The sequence below is a fragment of the Thunnus albacares genome, chromosome 11 (genome assembly GCF_914725855.1).
Source record: "Thunnus albacares chromosome 11, fThuAlb1.1, whole genome shotgun sequence".
In the NCBI taxonomy this organism is placed as follows: domain Eukaryota; kingdom Metazoa; phylum Chordata; class Actinopteri; order Scombriformes; family Scombridae; genus Thunnus; species Thunnus albacares.
This window is the reverse complement of record NC_058116.1, coordinates 7,277,477-7,297,563: the sequence shown is the minus strand read 5'-3', so window position 1 is coordinate 7,297,563 and position 20,087 is coordinate 7,277,477. Positions and strand designations below refer to the sequence as shown.

General features: G+C 38.7%; 1 protein-coding gene across 1 annotated transcript in view; it reads left to right on the top strand.

Annotated features, from left to right (window-relative positions):
- LOC122992315 (diacylglycerol kinase beta) overlaps nucleotides 1-20,087 on the top strand; it is a 108,563-nt gene that overhangs the window by 81,646 nt on the left and 6,830 nt on the right. The window contains exons 21-23 of the mRNA XM_044366078.1: nucleotides 90-180; nucleotides 4,820-5,021; nucleotides 19,243-19,363. Of these exons, the coding sequence (XP_044222013.1) occupies nucleotides 90-180; nucleotides 4,820-5,021; nucleotides 19,243-19,363 (414 nt within the window). The remainder of the gene's footprint in view (nucleotides 1-89; nucleotides 181-4,819; nucleotides 5,022-19,242; nucleotides 19,364-20,087) is intronic.

Below are 20,087 nucleotides of genomic sequence, written 5' to 3'. Positions count from 1 at the left end.
ATAGTGCTCATATGTTAGTTAAGTCAGAACTGGGAATATTTTATAACGTGTTAGTCAAAAACATGTCTGTCCTCTGTTTCTCTACCCAGAATGAAGAACAAGCTCTGGTACTTTGAGTTTGGCACCACTGAGACCATATCTGCCACCTGCAAGAAACTTAATGAATGCATAGAGGTTGAGGTGAGTCACCGTCTTATTAAAGCTGTTGTTACTAAAACATAACGGTTGACAAAAAGTTACTTGTTGGATAATTGACAGAAATTCTATATTTGGTGCACAAAAATGTGAAAATGTGAAAATCTTGTGTAAAGGCCCTATTTACACCTGGTATTAAAATGTGATCTGTACCTGAATACATTAACAACAACAACAACAACAACAACAACAACAACAATAATAATAATAATAACAATGCATTTAATTGGAACTGCACTTTTCATTTGCAGTGAATCTCAAAGTTCTACAGCATTAAAAAAAAACGCACATAAGAGAGATTATCTGGTTAATGACATCTATATATTGATCTATGGGTCTTTGCATTTACACCTGGGATTAAAATGCATTTTGGTGCCTCAGCTGTGCCTGCATTGTGATTGGGTCTTAATATCCAAATTAGCTAGGCGAAGCTGGCGGACTTGTCAACAAACATGAAGTGTCCAAAGTCAAGAAAACTGCTGCCACGAGTGGACTTCATTTATTTCTAAATCACTTTTTTGTGAGGGAAGACTTTTAGCTACTGCTATTAGTTGTAGCTTTAACAGGACTTGCTTTAGATAGCTGGAAGAGGCGGAGTCAGGTGACTTTTCAACTTACTGGGCTGATGTTTTTCTTATGAAGTTAGTCACACTGTACAGATTGCATTTACATCTGGCTGAAATCTGACCACAACGCGAGCCTCGACATGTGGTCTGGACGATCTAAACAAAGTCCGATCACAATGCGTTCTGAGTGCATTTACACCTTTCATTTACATGTGTTTCCCTTATCAGATAACATATCCAGATGCAGATCACATTTTAATGCCTGGTTTGAATGGGATACAAGTTTCTTTCTGTACTCTGACAGACAGAAGTGCTGTTATTCTGTGTCTGTAAAAAAGTGTTTACAACAAAGTCGATTTCCCATATTAATGAGGAGAGCTATTCATAGTAAATCCTCAGAATAATGCTCCATACTGATTGCCTCATTCTGTCATACAGAGCTGCTTAATCTGTCACCTGGGTACTTAAAGCACAGCAAGATGCCAAGAAAACACATCAGACACACACCTTTTAGGAAGCCACCAAATGCAAAGAAGCTGTATTTCATCTCAGCAGGTTCATGTCCAGGTTCATTAGCGAATTTCTTGATTCAGTGTGGCCTGGAGAATGAGATAACATCTCTTGTATTTACTTATATTTTTGACAAATATTGACTTATACAGAGCTGTACTACTAAGGATAAGGGTGGCACTATTCTATTCTATTCTACTTTCTTTACATCTCACAGCCCGTCAGATTCATCTTGTGACATGTTGGAGGAGGCTTGATCAGCTAGAACAGTAAAATGCGACTTATGCATCAATGTATCTTTATTAACCATTTTAATAATGTCATATATAATAATATATGCCTCACAGGAGACATTTTTCTGTGGAATAAGTGATTTAACTTTTTTATACTTTGTTGATAATACTTTTGAACCTTTTCTTAAGTGTGATTTGTAATGGGCTATTTCTACAACATGGTATTGGTACTTGGTGTTTTTCATGCAGGGTACATGAGCATGTACTAATGAATGTATCACATTTTACAGGCACATAGAACCGTGCTTCTATACTGAAGCAGGATTTTTCAGCCTGATCACATCTCAAGGCATAATCCGATTGTCGCTGGGCAGTTTTGTAAAAGTGCCCTAGATTTTATTATGTTTCATTCAGAAAACCTTGTACCTGGGTTGGTAATACAGTGTCTTAGAAAGTATTGTTAACTTCCCTTCAGCCTTCAGCAGTGACTCTATAAAAACATTTGCGTGACGAGTTTACCACTGAAAGGGATATGATTTCCACGTAGGGTGACATCATGTCTAATAAGAAACAACTGTGCAGGCAGGTAGCAGATATGAGGGCAGTCAGGTGTACACAGAGACAGGAGACAAGTGGAGGGCGCCTAGTGGGAGGTGCTATACCACAGAATGACAAAAATAAACACCAACACACACACAGACAAAGTCAGAAATGGACAGAGAGGGAGACAGTACAGGTGTCTCTCTGACAGCTTATACTGTGAAGCAGCTGCACTAATTGTTGAGCTTGTATTACTGTGACCTTAACAATAAAGCAGTGAGGCTACTAATAGTAACACCCATTTAGGAGAGTAACAAAATTATTATGTCTTATCGGCCCAGATATAACACACAGTGGAAAGTACACAAAATAAAAGTTGACTTAAAACAAATTCAATGTGTTTGACAGTAGTGTGTGAATATACAGGTGAATGACAACATATATATGTGAAAGCTGAGTTATGAGAGGCCCAGATTATGACTTTAAAATTATGGCTTTAAAAAGTATTATCTAATAATTGAACCAATTATTGGATTATTGGATCACTTACCTGTATACACTTTTGCTAAAAACTACTGCTCAATGTGCTGTACCAGGACTGGATTGCTCAGTTACTGTAAGTCTCACTGACAGAGTCACTCAGGCACATTTTAATAGCTACATTTAAATTAAAATTTAACTCGGGGCAGGACTCAACTGGTATGACCAAAGAACTTGTAATCATTGCCAATTTTAAAAGTACACTGAAGTGTTACATTAAAAGTGCGTCAAGCACTTACAGACAGTTTTATTACCCTGATCTGAAGCTCTGGTATTTCCATAAATAGTGTGTTGCATGAGACTGTACTCATTTTCCACACCTCAATGAGATGTAATCACTAAATGATTACACAGTTTTTAACAGCCCCAGGAATACATTTTCTAATAGGAGAGAAGTGATTAAAAGACAGTTGTGTTTCCTTGTGTCTGCACTCATTTGTGTGTGTCTGTGTGTGTGTGTTCATGGGTTCATGTGTTTCATTGTTTTTTACAGAATCACAGGTTATGTGATGGTTCTTCTGTGGTTTGCCAGCATGTTGTGGGTGTGTGGTAAAGTCCTGCATTTTTGTTGTTCCTTTAACTCAGCATGAATCAGTTGTGCATGCTGAGTCACAGCGATGTGTTGTTGGCATTCTCTGGTTTGTTTGAATTATTTGTTGAATCCAGATGAAGCTAGACACAGTATTTTACACAGTTAGGCCAAGAGTACCAGATGGAGTTAAATTATGTCTGTTAAGTACAAACGATGTGTATTGATATTGGGCCGAGTCTGTTTTACTGCCAGATTCACACAACTGCAAGATTGGCTTGTGTCCAGGGAATGCATCAGGACAAAATAAATCTTGCAGTCAAATTGCTGATGCGCAAAGGTCAGAAAAGTGTATATACAGTAGATGTCATTCTGTGATAGAGCAATTCATACACTGTAGCCGTAATGTCTGCAGTACCCAAGAGATTAGATGTTAGCATTAGCATCCTCTCACTTAGTACATTTATATGCACACAAGAAACCAGGTTATGATCGGAAAGCCCATGAGTAAACCTTTGTAAAATCATTGGATAATAACTGAGAAGTGGAGCCCCACACTGATGATGAAATACAGTGAAAATTATTTTCCTGCTTGAACTTGTTCTAAAAGCTTCATCAGTGATGAAGTGACTTTCTGCCTCTTTTTTCCACAGCTTTTCCTCACAGTGCAAATATGTCTGACTTTTACAAATTGTGAAAAATAGTCCGCTGCTGAAACCAACTTATTTAGACTTCTAGATAATAATTTGTGGTAGTTTCAGTTTTAGTTGTAGTTTGGATAGAATTATTATACATACGAGGATGCATTGCCACGTCTAATGATCTCTCCTTTTATCTTACCATTCTACTGTTACTTTCCCTGTCTGAAGTTTGGCTCATGAACATACACACACGTAAAAAGCCGATTAGACACTTACATGTTACGTGTAAACATTGCCAAGACGTCGACTTTCTCCAGGAGAAGTCTAACTGGGGAGATCATATTCATACAGTTACAAAAGCTGGGTTTTCATTTACATGTAAGGAATCAAGTTGCTGCACAAAGCTTGCGGTCACATAAGTTAATGTGAACACACTGACCGTCATGTTGTACTCCAAACTAATAGTGACCTTTTCAGTCCTTGTGTCATCCTACATCAGTAGAGCATGTAAATCCTGAATAAATTACAAAAAAACTAAAACTGGTTTCAATAAAACACAAGACAGTCTTAGGGCGATTTACTAAAATTGCAAAGAAATCATTTTTTTTCTATTCATCTATTCATCCCCATAGTTATTTAGTGACTTGCCAAGGTCTGGAGATATCCGGTGCATTCATCTCTGCCTACACAGCTGAGCTCATGGCAGTTTAGACTGAAATACATTGAAAACAGCAACACAGTTTCACTGAAGTACTTTCTACCAGAATACATTTTCCAACTGTGTATGTTTGCACAGATTGAATCTGACCAACCTGACAAGCAAGTATATTAGCATAAAGTTGCATTACATAATATTACATATTACCATAGTGTCATTCTGCAACTTCGGTGTGTATATAGGATATAGAGGCATAATATCTATACAAAACTTTATTTCCTTTATGAGTGATAATCAGTCATCTGCTTGTGTTGTGAGATTTTGAGCAGCTCCTGTTTAAAATGTTTCTTCATAATCAGTCATTCTTTGTCTCTGTCTTTCCGTCTCCTTTCTTAATTTCCCTTCAGTGTGACGGGATCATCTTGGACCTAAGCAACACCTCCTTGGAGGGCATCGCTGTGCTCAACATTCCCAGCATGCATGGTGGCTCCAACCTGTGGGGAGAAACAAAGAAGAGGAGGAACTACAACCGCATGAGCAAGAAGGTTCCTGACAGGATGCCGGCCAGCACCGTCACGGACGCTAAAGAACTCAAGTTTTGCATGCAGGGTGAGTCAAAAGAAGGGAGGAATATGCTTACTAACTTACTTATTTACTTACATTGACCAAATATATGAGAAAAAAAACATCATAAAAAAAGAAAACATCTCTTCTTCTTTTAATCGATGTATAACAACTCAGATTTATCTTGGGACCCATTGATGGGATCCCATCCCCCTCAGCTTGAAAACCATCAGACTATATATTTAACATGTAAAGCTGTTGTTTGGACTATTACGTAAATTGATCACAAAAGATGAGACACAGTCAAGATGACGGTATTAAATGATCAAGCTGACACACTGGATGTTCGCTCAATGGGTTATTAATCAAAGCAGCATGTCGCAGAGTGGAAAACAAAACTTCCTCTGAGGTTGTTTTTTTTTTTTTTTTTTTGGTTTTTAAAAATGCTCAACATCCCACTCACTCACAATCAGCTCCACTGTGCAGCACACAGTGATAGTGGTTGGATATACTGTATAACATGCAACACTCCAGCTGAAAAACAGAACTTTGCCCATGAATCTGTGTCATAGTTTATGTTACTGTCATGACTCAGAATCACAAAGTAGCCAAATACACAGAGGGGACTGTGTAGCTGACAGAGAGAAGAGATAATGTATTTCTCATGATGAAATAAAATATACAGTAGATGAATTCCACCCATGAACCGGGTATATATTGTACTGCAGGGTGGAGTACATTATCAGAAACGAACAATCTCATATTCTGTGCTGTATGTCTGTTTCCACTATGCTCTATTAGCATCCTCTGGCATCCTCTTGTCCCTGGAAACAGAAAGTGATGGAAGCTGGTATTTAACATCATATTTAAGATGAATGCCACAAATTGACAACCAACGCTGCGTCAGCGATGAGACGAGAGAACGTTCAGTAAATACATATTTGATACATTTAGAAAAAGTCCATCAGTTTTTCTGCTGGTGCTTTCAGATTTATACACGTGTATGTGACTGCTCTCTCTCTGATTGATGCATTTTGAATTTCAATGACAGGATGTTTTGGAGGAGCAGACAGAGAGATAGAGCTGTGACTCTTCTTTAAAATCTCTCGCTGATTGGACACATTGGTGCAATCAAGACAGACTTTCTGACATCGATACAAGTTCAGCAACTACAGCTCAATGCCGACTCTACAAAGTAAAACACTTATCCAAGTAGTAATTATCAAACTTCAAACTAACCCCTGCCTGAGGTGATTGTGCGTTGAGTTTTCCTCACATTTTACCACCTGATTGTTAGTAGACTGCGATTAACTGTGGTTTAAAATGTTACCTTCTATACACGTTTTCTCTACAGCAATCATTTCCTAAATTGACTTTGGACTTTTAGAAATTTTGAAAGTTCTCTTAATAATCATCCAGCAGAGAGCAACCATTTAATAATTGTAGTTTCCAAAATCACCACTTTACCATTTGTAACATAAGGTTTTTCTTTCAGATGTAGGAGAGTAGCTGAGTTGATATTTCCGACAATGTGCTTCTATTTCTTCACTTGTTGTAAACCACTGGTCACATTGATTCTTAATGCTTAGTAACTGTATGTAGCAGACACTAATGCTTTGGTGCAGGTGCTCATTAACAAACAGATTTTTCAAATTGCAGATATATATACACAGTACATATGTTGGCAGGTGATGTCGCTATGAGACTGTTGACACCATAGTGCCACAGGTGTGTCTGAAGCAAGTCCAGTCTATCAAACAAGCCTGATTTTTGTGACAACATGCAGATTGTGTCACTGTGGACGACAACATTTCAGCAGTTTATGACAACAGCAGATAAACACTGAGCTTATCTGTTGCTATTGTAAAGGGGAACTCCACAGAATTACATATAAAGGTCAGTTTACTCATCGCTGAGAGTATTTCTTCGCTTGTGAAAGCAGGTATATGATGTTCTGTCATGTCAAAGAAAATAATCCTGATTATGTCATTAGGGTTATCTGGAGTTGGGCTTTTAGAGACAAACCATCTTCAACAGAAAGCCTGCAGTACAAACTAGAACTGTGGAGTTTGAAAGACACGCATTTAAATCTCTGGATTACCCTTTAATTTAGCAACTACTGTAACTTCAAATGAATAAGAGCCTGCAGTTTCTGTCTAGTTTATCACTCTCCCTAGTGCACTTACTAACCTGACACACCAGATGGTTTGCTACACAGAACCATCAGAAGTCATCCTTGGAAACTGTTTGGAAAAGGGCACTTTCACAAAATACTTGGCAGGTGTTTGGATGAACCATCTGTCTATCACCATCTATCACCATCTTACCTTGAGAGGCAGCTGGATTCGCGAGATCACGAGATCACATGAGAATCCTCATAGGATGCAAGCGCATAACTTGAAGTCTGACAAGATGGATTCTCACGTGATGTCGTAATCTCATGAATACAGCTGCTATACAAGGTAATGCTCTTACAGGAGGACATTTACGTTCAAGAAGTGAGACGTGTTTTTTCGTCATATTGACTCCTAGTCAGCCTGAGTCATATGGTGGGTTCATGTGTGACTAATAGGATTCGTATCCAGGCAGGGACTTTTACCACGTCATCATTTTTTTCTTCTTTTTATACTGGCCATTTTGCTAAATTACAGCAAAATAAATCAATCAACGCAGCGCAGCATCCACACTGTTTCAACCGGAATCAAAAAGGGAAAAGAAGTTATTTTAAAGGCCACCTTAAAACATTTTCAAAGATTCGGGACCATTTGCACTAACAACAATAATTTGTAATTGACCTGTCATTTATCACTAGCACAGGAAAATTAAGCAAAAATTATTATCCCATAATATTTTGTCTTCATGACGTAAGTGTAACTCTATAGTTGAATTACAGTGCTTTCAACAACCACAGGTGCAAGTGGCAAGTTTGGTTTTACCAGCATACAGTAACTTATAATAACGTGTATCTGATGTCCAGAAACATTAGAAAATAAACCACCCCCTGCTTTCACCAAGGTTTTCTCAATTCATCCCACTTCTGTCTCTTTCACGTCATTTTGTCTCTACCTCTCTGCTGACTGAGCTTAACCTTGTTGCCATGGAGATCTCAAGGTCATACTGAAGCACTGGAGACTGGAGGAGAGGAAGAGCAAAAGACATACAGGAAGAAAAAAGACACAGGAAGAAGACGTAATATAAAAGAAACAGGGATGACTCATATCAGTCATTTTCAGTCTCATGTACTGTATGTTTGTAGCTATTAGTCTCAAGCAGAGAGGCTACAAAGGATACATAAGCCGCTACTAGCATAACACACCCAAATCTGTGCAGTGTTGCATTATGGGTAATGTTGTTGCCTGGAATTAAAAAAGACACTATTTCTGCTCTTACTGGATCGATACTGATCCTTTTTTTTAATCGTAAATGATGGTGGAGTACTCTTTTAAGGATTTGAACACTAGAGACACAACAGCAATTCATTAGGAGCAGAACTTCAAAACACATGCACCACTAGTCAGTTTTATTCAAATGCCCTCTTACATGCTGGAGTGACAATAAGTCATTTTGATTCACTTGTGAAACGGAAGTACATAGTTGTTTTCCACCCCACTCAGCTACATAAATGAACTTCAAACTAAATGGAGCAAAAACTTGGAATATAAATGCAGCTGTTTGCCGGAAAAGCGGATCGCACGGTCAATAACTTCCCGACACTCTAACTTTAACAAGATCACAGGACTTGCGTATGAAAAAAATTTGCACACAACTACTTTGCATATAACTTCCCTATTATTGGAGATTAGTATGTAAATCCTCAACACAAACACGCCTGCAAGCTTCAGGCTCAAGAAAGACATGAGACTACATCTGTTTGTGTAAACGCACCATTACGTTGTAAAGTTCTCCCTCCTCCATCTCTCTCTGCTGAGTTTACAAACCCTGTTGCTGACATCTCTCCAGCCACCATATCTTTTAAATCTAGTATCTCTCCTCGGTTTTTCCACCCTTTTACATGCAAACTGCATCGAAAATAAGCAAGACAAACTGTTTCAGTCTGTTTCTGTGTTGGGGTTGGTTGCCTTGCGATGCGATTCTAATCACAGTCCACGTGTCATTCAGTGTGCTGTTCTCTGTCATTCAATATGCGTTTTTTTCTGAATGTCAAGACTTACAAATCTGTGTATGTTGGTGATGGTGGATGGTTATGTGGAGGATGTTTCATTTTGTAGGTTTCAATTAAAACCTACAAAATACCACAACATTCTTACACACCAGAAAATTTTATTGACAGATGTGTCAGATCAGTAACTGATGTTTTGGTGCTCAGACCTTCACCTTCAGGTAAAATTCATAACATATCCCATTTTTCACCCACAAGAATTTGACCTCATGACCCCTAAACCTAACCCTTGGTAAAGTGAATGCAAGTGACCTGGATTTAATGCTTAAGGAAAACACATACATAGGTTGTACATCCTCTGTAAGTTCCCATCACATCACTTTGTGGTGACCTTTGAGGCCCCATTAGCTGTTGACCCCACCGTCCTGTTTACTGTCACTGTCCAAAGGCTCTGTCTGACTCCACAGGACCGTTCAGTCTCTATGCCCAGGTATTTATAGCCACAGAAAACATGGGCAGACTTCTACACACTGAACTGTGCACACAAGCGCGCACATACACACCTTTTTTTTTATCTCTGTACTTGAGTCTTTGCAGCCATTCATGTTGTAAATCCTCCCTCTGGTCTTAACTCTTGGCCTAAATCCGAGACATAATCCCAAAGTAGCCTCTTAAAAGAAGTGAAGACCAACAAACTATCCTCACTTGAAGGGATTCTCCTTATCTCATTATACAGAATGACCGGAAAAAACATAAGCCCTTGTACACTGTAATACAATCTAACAGCTCTGTAATGTATATAAAAGCTTGGTGAAACGTGTGTATTTTGATTATTTGTTGGCACTGTGTCAGAGGAGGAAAACATTATATGAAAACAATTTTCTACAAATCAAGTAATTGATCAACTAAAAATTATTCATCAGCCATTTTCAACCCAATACAACCACACCACAGATTACATCCAAAAATGAGCATAGAGTTGAATCATCACTTCACTGACACAGTGGCAACAATTACAAATTTCATTTTTTCACAAGTTTATTTATTACATTGCTCTTTTAGTGGACTGCATTCCCATGAACAGGTATTTCTATTTTATGGTGACCAAATATCAGTTAAAATCATTACATAATGATATAAAGACATCCCCTGATAATTATTGCGATACTGTTCTCCCATATTTCCCAGTATTCCCCAAGACAGGACTTGATAAGCCAGATGTTTTTGTACTTTGTGCACACATAAATACATATACGCTTTATTACGAGTATACACTATAAAGTTTGTGCCATTTACTAACGTCACCTGTCAGTTTTAGTATATTAATATGTAAATATTTCCGTGTGACTGCCTCGATGTGGTGCATATTAGAACATGTGTGATGGAATCTTGTTGTTCTCCAGCATCGTCCCTCAGGATTTAACCCATATTAAATTAGCTACTCCTGCTAATGCTATTTGGAAACAGGACTAGTTTCAGAGAGAAAGTGTGTGTCCATACTAGGTATGTATTTATGTGCCTGTTTCTCTGTGCCTCAGTGTGCCTCAGTGTGTGTGTGTGTGTGTGTGTGTGTGTGTGTTTGTGTGTGTCTGTGTTCTTGCGTGCCTCTGTTGGTGTGTATGCGTGCCTGCATGTTTATCATACAAGTAATTGTTTATGGCAGTTGCTTTCTCTGGCACAATAAACTAAAGCTTTTAAATCCATTTGCTGCAGATAATACAATCAGCCAGGGTTACCCAGAGAGAGTGAAAGAAGCCTGGAGCACTTCTGACCTCAGTGATGAAACTTCAGGCCTCTGAGTCACTGTGTTTCTGCTCTGGCTTTTGTATTCCATTGGCAAAATTGACAACTAAGACCGACAGACAGGGACAGTCTATAGGAACATTTACATCATTTACAGCCATTTACGTCACGGAAATTTAAACACAACCATAAACAACAGTGCTTTAACTGGAATAAAGGACCTGCTAAACTGCTGTAAACAGACTGAATGCAAAGTGAATGTTTGCCTTGCATTATTTGTGCAAATTTGAATGTCTGAGTGCTGCATGTTTATTCACTCCAAACAGCATGTACAACATTTACACACTGTCTGTGTGTGTCTGTGTGTGTTTAGGTGACGTCTCAGAGTCTGATGGCTCTCAAAACTTACCAGGAACTTAACAGGAAGTTCTTTTTGTCTCAATTCAGGGACAGCATCCCTCAAAGGCTGCATTTGAAGACTAAATGCGTCACTGCGGTGCAACCAAGCCTGTCCCATTTTGAAGGCTCCTTCAAATGCAGCCGAGAAATGCGGCCCTCTTTTCCTGAATTGAGACCTATCCCAAAATACATTTTGCACTAACCGGCAGCAATGGCCGAGACTTTGAGATTTTGAGCCAGGCTAAGCTGTTGTAATTTTCGCTGTAGTCCTTTACATCTTAAAATTTCTTATATTGAAGCATGTGTACTTACAAACACATTGCATCTAGACATTCACCACAAGGTTTCCAAATGTGCCATGGGGAGAAAAAGTCAACCTGTCTGAATTTGTCAATGAAGTGGGGCCAAAAGTCCATTCCTGTCAACTAGATGAAGATAGATAACACTCAGAGGAGCTGACGAAAACACAGTGAGGGCTGGAGCCAATGACAGGAACAGGATTCACGTATGAAGGCCCCGGTGTCAGCCTATCCCATCACCACGCCCCTCCTCAGCTTTTATCTGTGCACCATCTTTCCCCTCCCCTGTTTATTTCCTCTCTGCTCCTGGATCAGATTTCCTCAACTTCCTGCTGTGGATTAAACTGCAAAGAATGGATATAAATAAAGTGGATGTAGCACACAGCACTCTAGGCACTGAAACATGAGAATAAATGAAAATTGTGAATTGTTTAATTGAAAGTGGTGAATGAGACAAATGTAGATGTTCTGTATTCAGCATTATCGTCAATTATATGATTACTTTTTTCAGTAGCAAATGGTGTAAGATTATAATTCATAAATTTAATAATTACCTTACAGTTAATTATCCCAGTGATGCTCCACTACTGCAACATTTTAGCTTGATTGCTATCTTAACAGAAGTTGAATGGGTGATACTCATGTTGTTTCTGTGCCAAAATATGTCATTAAGTGGCTGCGGGGTGGAGTGGGGTGGGGTGGCAGAGATAACCCTAGCAAAGAGAAATCCACCTTTGGGTAACTCCAAAATTGTACATGTTGGGTCTTATCAGCTGGCTTCCTAATAAGCCTCCATTCAGGAACTCTGTGACTTAACTGGAGAGCTGCTTGCAGTAACGAGTGGGCAAGTTACTTGAAAATGTAATCACTACAATTTTACTTACTTTACTAATTACACAGCAGCAAAAGTTATTAGTTACGTTACTTTTTCAAAAATTCCATCACATCTTCTGCATTAAACACACAAGGAAGAAGGGCCAGGCAATGGTTTGGAGGTATTCACTGACCATCAACAGTTAGCTTAGCTCAGTTACTTCAGAGCGAGGGGAGACACAACATGTAGATATCAACAACTTCTGAGTTACAAGAAGGTGTATTACTCTTCTCTTGGCAGTGGCTAACTGCCTCACCTCCAGCCATCCAGTAAACACCTCCAAACTGTGGACTATCTGCTTGTTAAACCACAATATCTTGTTTTCAGTTTATACAGAAGATGTGATGTGTGATATGGATGCTTTGGAGTTGTTGGAAGACACTTTTGAGGGTTGAGTAACAGAAACTAATGTAGTCGATTCTCCTGACGAGTAATTACTAAAGAGATCTGAACACTTTTCAATGGGTAATTTATTACATTGCTTAAGTAGCTGGCAGAACACTGGTGCTGTGTTACAGAAATGTGCTATTTTAATTTTATGTTCTGTCCAGGTTGTCATTGCTTCTCCTCTTCATGACTCATTTGTTTGTCCGACACTCTGTCCATTCTCTGCTCCTTCTCCTCTTCCACCCATCACTCTTCAAGCTCTTTCCCTCCCCTCAGCATGCCTTCTTTTGCTCCTCCTTCCCTGCTTCTCAAGGCTCCCAAACTCCTGCCTACTCTCCCTAACTACAGTCAAGCTGTGACACACAATGAAGGAGGCTATTTTAGGCCGCTCACATCCAGAGACTGTGTATTGTTTTCTTCTCACACAACAAAAACAGCAGTCTATAATTACTTTGATTCACCCCCACCAATCTGTGTAGCTAGAAATAGTTCCTGTACAGAGCTGCTGAGTTGCTCTCAGTGGATGATGGGAAAGTGGATGACCTTCCAGTAATACATTTACTTAAAGTTAATGAGTGACAACTCTTCTGATTCTTAAAGTGGCCAATCACATTGAAGCTTTAATTTCTTAAAGGTTCTTTAAAAAACTGAACAAGTCTATAATGTGTTCTTTCCCATGCTTATTCTTCTTCTGTCTGGAAAATTCTCATGACATTTTGTGGGAAATGGCTGAGAAACCATCACCATCTGGGTGCTTATAGTCCATGCAAGAGTCCAGTGACATGGTGTGTGGTGTATTTTTGTACTGTATCATAGTAACATAGTGTTCTTTGTCAAAACGCCAAGTGCTCTCCCCCGTACCTTTACCTCCGTTGAGGCTGGTGAGGTGAGCTGCAGTTCCTCTTGACCATCTGCCATGACTCTGACCACCCTGAGACAATAACAGGCCGGTCGAGGAGGGAGGGAGGGAGGGAGGGCAAGTGGGTGGAGGAAGGATACACAAATATGCCTGCTCATAATTATAGCCCGACACCAGAAGCTGATGCACAATAAAAGCTTCAGCTATTCCTCTAGGGAATTTATAATTTAACTTTCGGATTGTAATTGAGGCACTGTTATAAATAACTCGATTTAAAACTTGAAGGATAAGACTGGTGATATTCTATGTTGGTCTTATTGTCAACAAATCAACCAAATAATGAATTGATCCTTCTGACAACTATTGTTTTATTGTATATAAGGCTTAATATTGGACAGAGACCTCTATAGTTGTCCAAAAACTATTAAAAACACACCGATGAGCCACAATGTCACACTGGGTGGCATGTTCCTTCTTTCTGTAATTTACCAATGAATAATAGACAAGAAGAATGATTTTATCTTGTCTTTTTGTCTTTCTGAGTTCCTCATCATGACATTCTTGGTTGCTTGACTGACGATTCAGATGCTGGTAGACACTTTTCACTCACTCATCAGGACTTTTTCTCCACTGTTGCCACAAAAAACATTACAATAGATGTCAGAAATTCCTGTAGGTTTAACTAAACTTCTTAAACACTTTTGACTGACTCTAAGAGACATACAACAGACATACTCCACACAGACTTGAAGAAACTCGCCAGCCTAGCAATATGTGTGAATAATTTCAAAACTTAGATTTCAAAAATTAAACTACATATCTTTGACTCATTTTTAGGGATTTACATGCTCAGTAGGAATGAAGGGCTTGGAACTGAGCCACAGACAGGATATGGAAGTGGAAACACATTGGTGTTGCTCTTTTCATGGGATTTGTTGACAATGATAAAAATATAGAATATCAACTGCCTTATCCTTTAATTTATATTTTCATTTCTTTGGGTTCTAGTTTTGGCTTCATACTTGTATATATTTGTATTTTAGGTTTAATTTGTAAAAAATATACTGTATGTATTTTATATATCTTCTATTTGATTAATTCATCCTGAATATTGGCAGTTAGGAGATTTTCTAGTTGGAAGGAAGATTCTCACATGTGACCATATAAAGTGTTGTGCTGTTTAAAATAATGAATGATTTTTCACTGACTTCAGATTGCCTGCACAGCAGAGAAAATAGTGCAGCGCAGCAGTAACGATTCTCGCTGCCCGCTGCTTGGCAAAGCAATGCCATCCCATCCCATCCCAGAATGCACTCTGGCTGCGTTATGTAAGAGGCTGTTCTAGTCTATTCTTAGCTCTACCTCACTGAGAAGTAACAGTGCTGTTTGCCTGAGAGTCAAAGATCTGATGAGGCGGGAATCATCGGTGAGGTGAGAACCAGCACAGTAGGCTATTCTGCCTTCAGGCTCTCACACTGGGACACTGGCAGGACGGCATGCCCATTTTTGGTATTTGGAGGAAGTAGAGGTGTACAATATATGTGGGTGTGCGATGGAGGGGGATTTATACATTTAATAGTACAACAGGAAAAGGGTATATGAATAGTACTGTTTCAAAATCTAAAGTAGGACATATCAATGCTCACTGGAAATTCTTACCTCTTCTCTCTTCAAACCCAGCAGTAAAAGACTGTGTCACAGTTTTCAGACTCACATGTTCCCTAGTTTACAACTGCAGAAAATGACAGCCTGTGTCCATCTTTACATGCAGCCTTCCTTTTAATTCCCATCTGTCATGTGAATCTATTGTATCACTAGTCCCTCTTCTTGATCCCTTAGTCTCCAACTGTCCAGTTTTTTTAATGGATGCCCAATCCTATTATGATTATTTCCTGGAAAGCTCTACAGAGACAGAGAGATGCATATGGCGAATATGCGTCTTTGTGTCTGACCGGTAGCATGCAGATGAGGCATCATTTCTGTGTTTGACACAGCATTATGAACATGTGATCAGGGCTGTAGATGCCGTTTAGGACACTCAGATTATCCTTTTCTGGGAGTTTTAGAAACCTGGGGGAGTTCACTCAACAACAATGACAAAACATTTTATAGGCTGATTCCAGAAAATAATTCAGTATACATTTTATTCCGGGCAGTGTGGAAAAAGTGTTTAGGTCTTCATGTTAAGAGGTAAAATTTACAGAAAATATAAGTATATAATATAAGTTATACAGTTAAAGCTAACCAATATTTTTATATAAACAATGCGTCAGATGACTGCATGTAATGTGAAAGGAGTCACTCGTAGTGACAAACCCACAAAGACTGAACACCTGACCCTGCAGTTCCCCTGAGTTCATGTTTTAGAGTTTTTCAGCTCATTGTTTTGGTTTTCCAGCCTGTGACTTTACTGTTTTGGTTCAGCCTTGTTTCCAGTAGCAGCAGGCGGCTGTTTTCAGCTATAAAAACTCACTATATACTACCTGCCCAACACCAAGTGGCAGAGAGAAAAAGTTAGAATTTAACTGATTAACACATTTAGCAACTAAAGAGCCAAATTTGTCCCTCAGGAGTTAATGGAGACCAAACCAGAGCTACAACTGAATTCATCAGATGGAAAGACAAACAACTCCAAATTAATGCAAATGTTGCTCCATATCTGCTGGAAGTTTACAGTAAATAAGCAACTGTTTGCTGACACATGTCAAAGATATTCACTCTAACAAACTGCAAGATAATATATAAAACAACTCTTCAGAATTAAATAAATGTAATATGCCTCTTTTGCAGCGGCATCAGTCACTAATTTAAACATTTTGCAGAGTTCTCTTCACCTTTTCATATTAATATGCACATGTAATGACACATTAGTCATTGTATTTTATTCCTTTTCCTCACCAGCACCTCTGTGCAAACGCACAATTTAATTCTTAAGAGGACTGACAAAGTAAAGTAGTACAAAGTACACCCTTTGAGTAATTTTAAAATGTTTGTTCCTTACTCCACTCTGACATTTTCTTTTGAATTTGTCATCTGAAATATTAAAGAGTGCTAGTGACTCAGCAGCAAAGTTATTCCCAAATAAACCTTGGTCATCTATGAAGCTGTGCACGAAATGGCAGCACTTCTTCAAATGCCACACATACTGTACAGGTCAAAACTCACATTTTTATACACATGCTCCAATACAGACAAACACAACAAAACCTATGTTCCTCAGCTGCTTTACACATTTTTATTCTGACCACAGAGAGAATAATTGTTGAAGAGAGAATATATAATTTTAGAATTAATCAAGAGAGACTTTAGTATTCAGTATTTGATTGTTGTCATTGTCATCGCTCTTTTTTTTTTTTTTAAACGCACAAGTTCCCTGTTTGTAGTTTGAAACAAAGGCAGCAGGGTGAGCGAGGTCTGATGACATCGGGAAATTATTGACATTGTTTACACTGTAACAGACAGACAGACCTGCAGCCTATGGCTCCAGTCACAACAGGCTGCAGTGCCAGTCCTGGCTTGTCTGTGCTGAGACCCTCAGGGAATGGTTTGACTGGTTTCCTGGGTGACTCTCGTAACCTCTCTTTCTTGTCTCCTGCTGCACTGAAGCCAACTCTACTAGAAACATTAAATCAACTAGATTCATTGTCTTCATATTTATCAGGATTCTGTGTCTTTTTACACTTTTCTGGCAGTCACAGTAGGGATTTTTGCATGCATGCTAAAGGACCAGGATATGTTTAGGTGTTAAGCAGGCACAAGCCACACTAATTTGCATGATTCACTGACAATAGGTTAGAAGCAGAGATTTGGCTCTATGATTCAGGGTTTAGTTCAATAATCATAAGATCCTGATAAAAACCACTAAACCAATAAAAAGTAAGCTAAGAATAAAAACATGAAATATTTAAACCTTTGTTGGCCTAGTCAGCTCACTCACTGTGGTTCCTGCACCACGTTTGGACACAGTTAATAAGTGTAGTCGAGTTTGTCACCATCACAGTTGTATGAGTGGGTCTGAGATTTGATTCTACTGTAGCAGCTCACAAATTATCACACTGGCTGTGAAGATGAAATATTTCTCAGATTTCTCTCTAATAATTCATTTGGCAAAGCATTTGTAAAACCTGTGAAGTTGTTTTGGGCCATAGGAACATATCATTTCTTGATCATATTAGGTTATTTTTGATCGAAAGTTTATTGAAACTGAAATGTCAAATGACATCATCGCTGACCTGTAAGATCATGTCTGTAAATATTCACTTTTAGGCATCATACTTTTCAAACAGAGAGAGAGCACAAAAGCAAATGTATATAGTAGAAGATAATGAGAAGACATTATCTGCTAAATGGTTTGACAGTCTCAGAATTAGAGTGAACAGTTCCTCTCCTCTGCTCCGTCTCTTTTTCATTCTCCTTTATTTTACCAAGTGAAAGTCTCTCTGAGATGATTGTGTAATGCCATGTGTGTTGGTGAGAGACAAAGAAAAAAGAAAATAAAGGTGAGAGTGTTTGCTTAGTGTTTGTCAGAAGTTGGGACACACCTTCACTTGAATGAGAAAGTGTGTCTAAACCTTTGACTGATACTGTATGTGTAGCATATGTATATGTGAAAACTGCAAAAAATCCAAATGATTAATTAATGTACTGTTTGTGATTGTCACAATCACAGTTTACCTACACGCTCAGACAACGCTGAAGCAGAATTGTGTCTTTTGGAATAGAGTTTTGTTGCTGTTACATTTACCTATACTGCCCTATATACTGCCCATGAAAGGTACATATAAATATATATATGTATATATATATATATATAGAGAGAGAGAGAGAGAGAGAGAGAGAGAGAGAGAGAGAGAGAGAGAGCATTAGAGCTGCTAATTCCCACCTTCCCTTACTAAAAAGTGGTCATATTATTAAAAAAGTGGTATAATGGTACAATGCCAAAGTAATACTGTACTGTACTATTATGGTAGTGACCACATTACCAAGCCACCACACTTACATGATACAACAGTACTATAACACTGGTGTAGATGATGGAGCCCTCACCAGTTCCCTTTGTTTCTTTTTAACATAAATATTTAGTAACAAAAATAGCCATTAGTTTTAAACACTGGCTGATGCATGAAACAAACTACTTTGCACACAGTGTCGTCCAACACTTTCGCTTTTTGAATGGCCACACTCGAAAGCTTCACAAAAAACCTGCCATCAGAGAGAGGGATGAGACACGATGGATCAAGTGGGGATGACGGTGCACACTGTTGGACAGCCTCTCCTCTAAGGCTTTCATGGTGTTGCACTCGATTGTACACACAGAAAGTAAAAGAGTTGTAAAAAGAATAAAAAAAAGTTCAAATGCTGTCTACTCTCTCAAATATGTATCCTAAACTACCAGAAACTTTATAAATTTATGGTAAATTAAAGGAATGCCTCTGTTTAATGAGCACAACAGTGAAAAATTATTTTTCATTACAAAAATTAAAATCTTATTCCTCTATTTTTAGTTTATACCATGTCAATGTGCATGCGTACAAATGAATCCATAACATCTCTCTGTGTCCCTCTCTGTAACCCTCTCCATCCAGACTTCAGTGACCAGCTGTTGGAGGTGGTTGGCCTGGAAGGGGCGATAGAGATGGGACAGATCTACACAGGACTGAAGAGTGCAGGACGCAGACTGGCTCAGTGTGCCAACGTTACCATCAGGTCAGAACTTCCTGTCTTGCAGGCTGTTTCCTCCATCTTTTACCACATTTAATCCATCCCCCTCCCTCCTGTTACCTTCTGAGCTCCATTCTCTACCCTTCCCTTCATCTGCCTCAAGTCACTACCCTCCTCTCCTTTTCTCTTCCTTCTGGTCAACCAACTGGAAGCTGTACTCGCTGCAAGAAGTGAATCCATCTCCATTTTATACATGTATGATCAAAAATGTATTCCTTTTGAGTGTTTTTGTGCATTTGAAGGCTAAAATCCCTGCAGTATCCAAACAATAGCACGCCTGTACCTAATAAATTATATATTTCAACTGCATGTTTTACTAAGTGAGCTGTTGGAGCCAAGGACTGAGTTGCAATCACAAGATGAGAAATGATCTGTCTGTTGGGCTGAGTTCTAACAAATATCCATTTTGGATTTGGTTCCGTGTTGGCAAAATTCTCTGAGCTCTTATAAAAATTCTCTCAGCTCTAATAAATCTCTCCACACTCTCCTTTTATTAGCAAAGAGCAATAACATTAAGATAGAAGTCTCCTTGTTTTTAGTCTGTGCAGTCCGTCACTGTTGCCTGTTAAAATGGCATCATCATCTGTGACAGATATCAGCTGTAGCTAATTTGATGTTAATTCTGTAATTAAAATGTATAATTTCTGTTAAGGCTGCCACTTAATTAAAAAAAATGAACAACCTTTTGAATGTGGGAAAAAATTGAGTT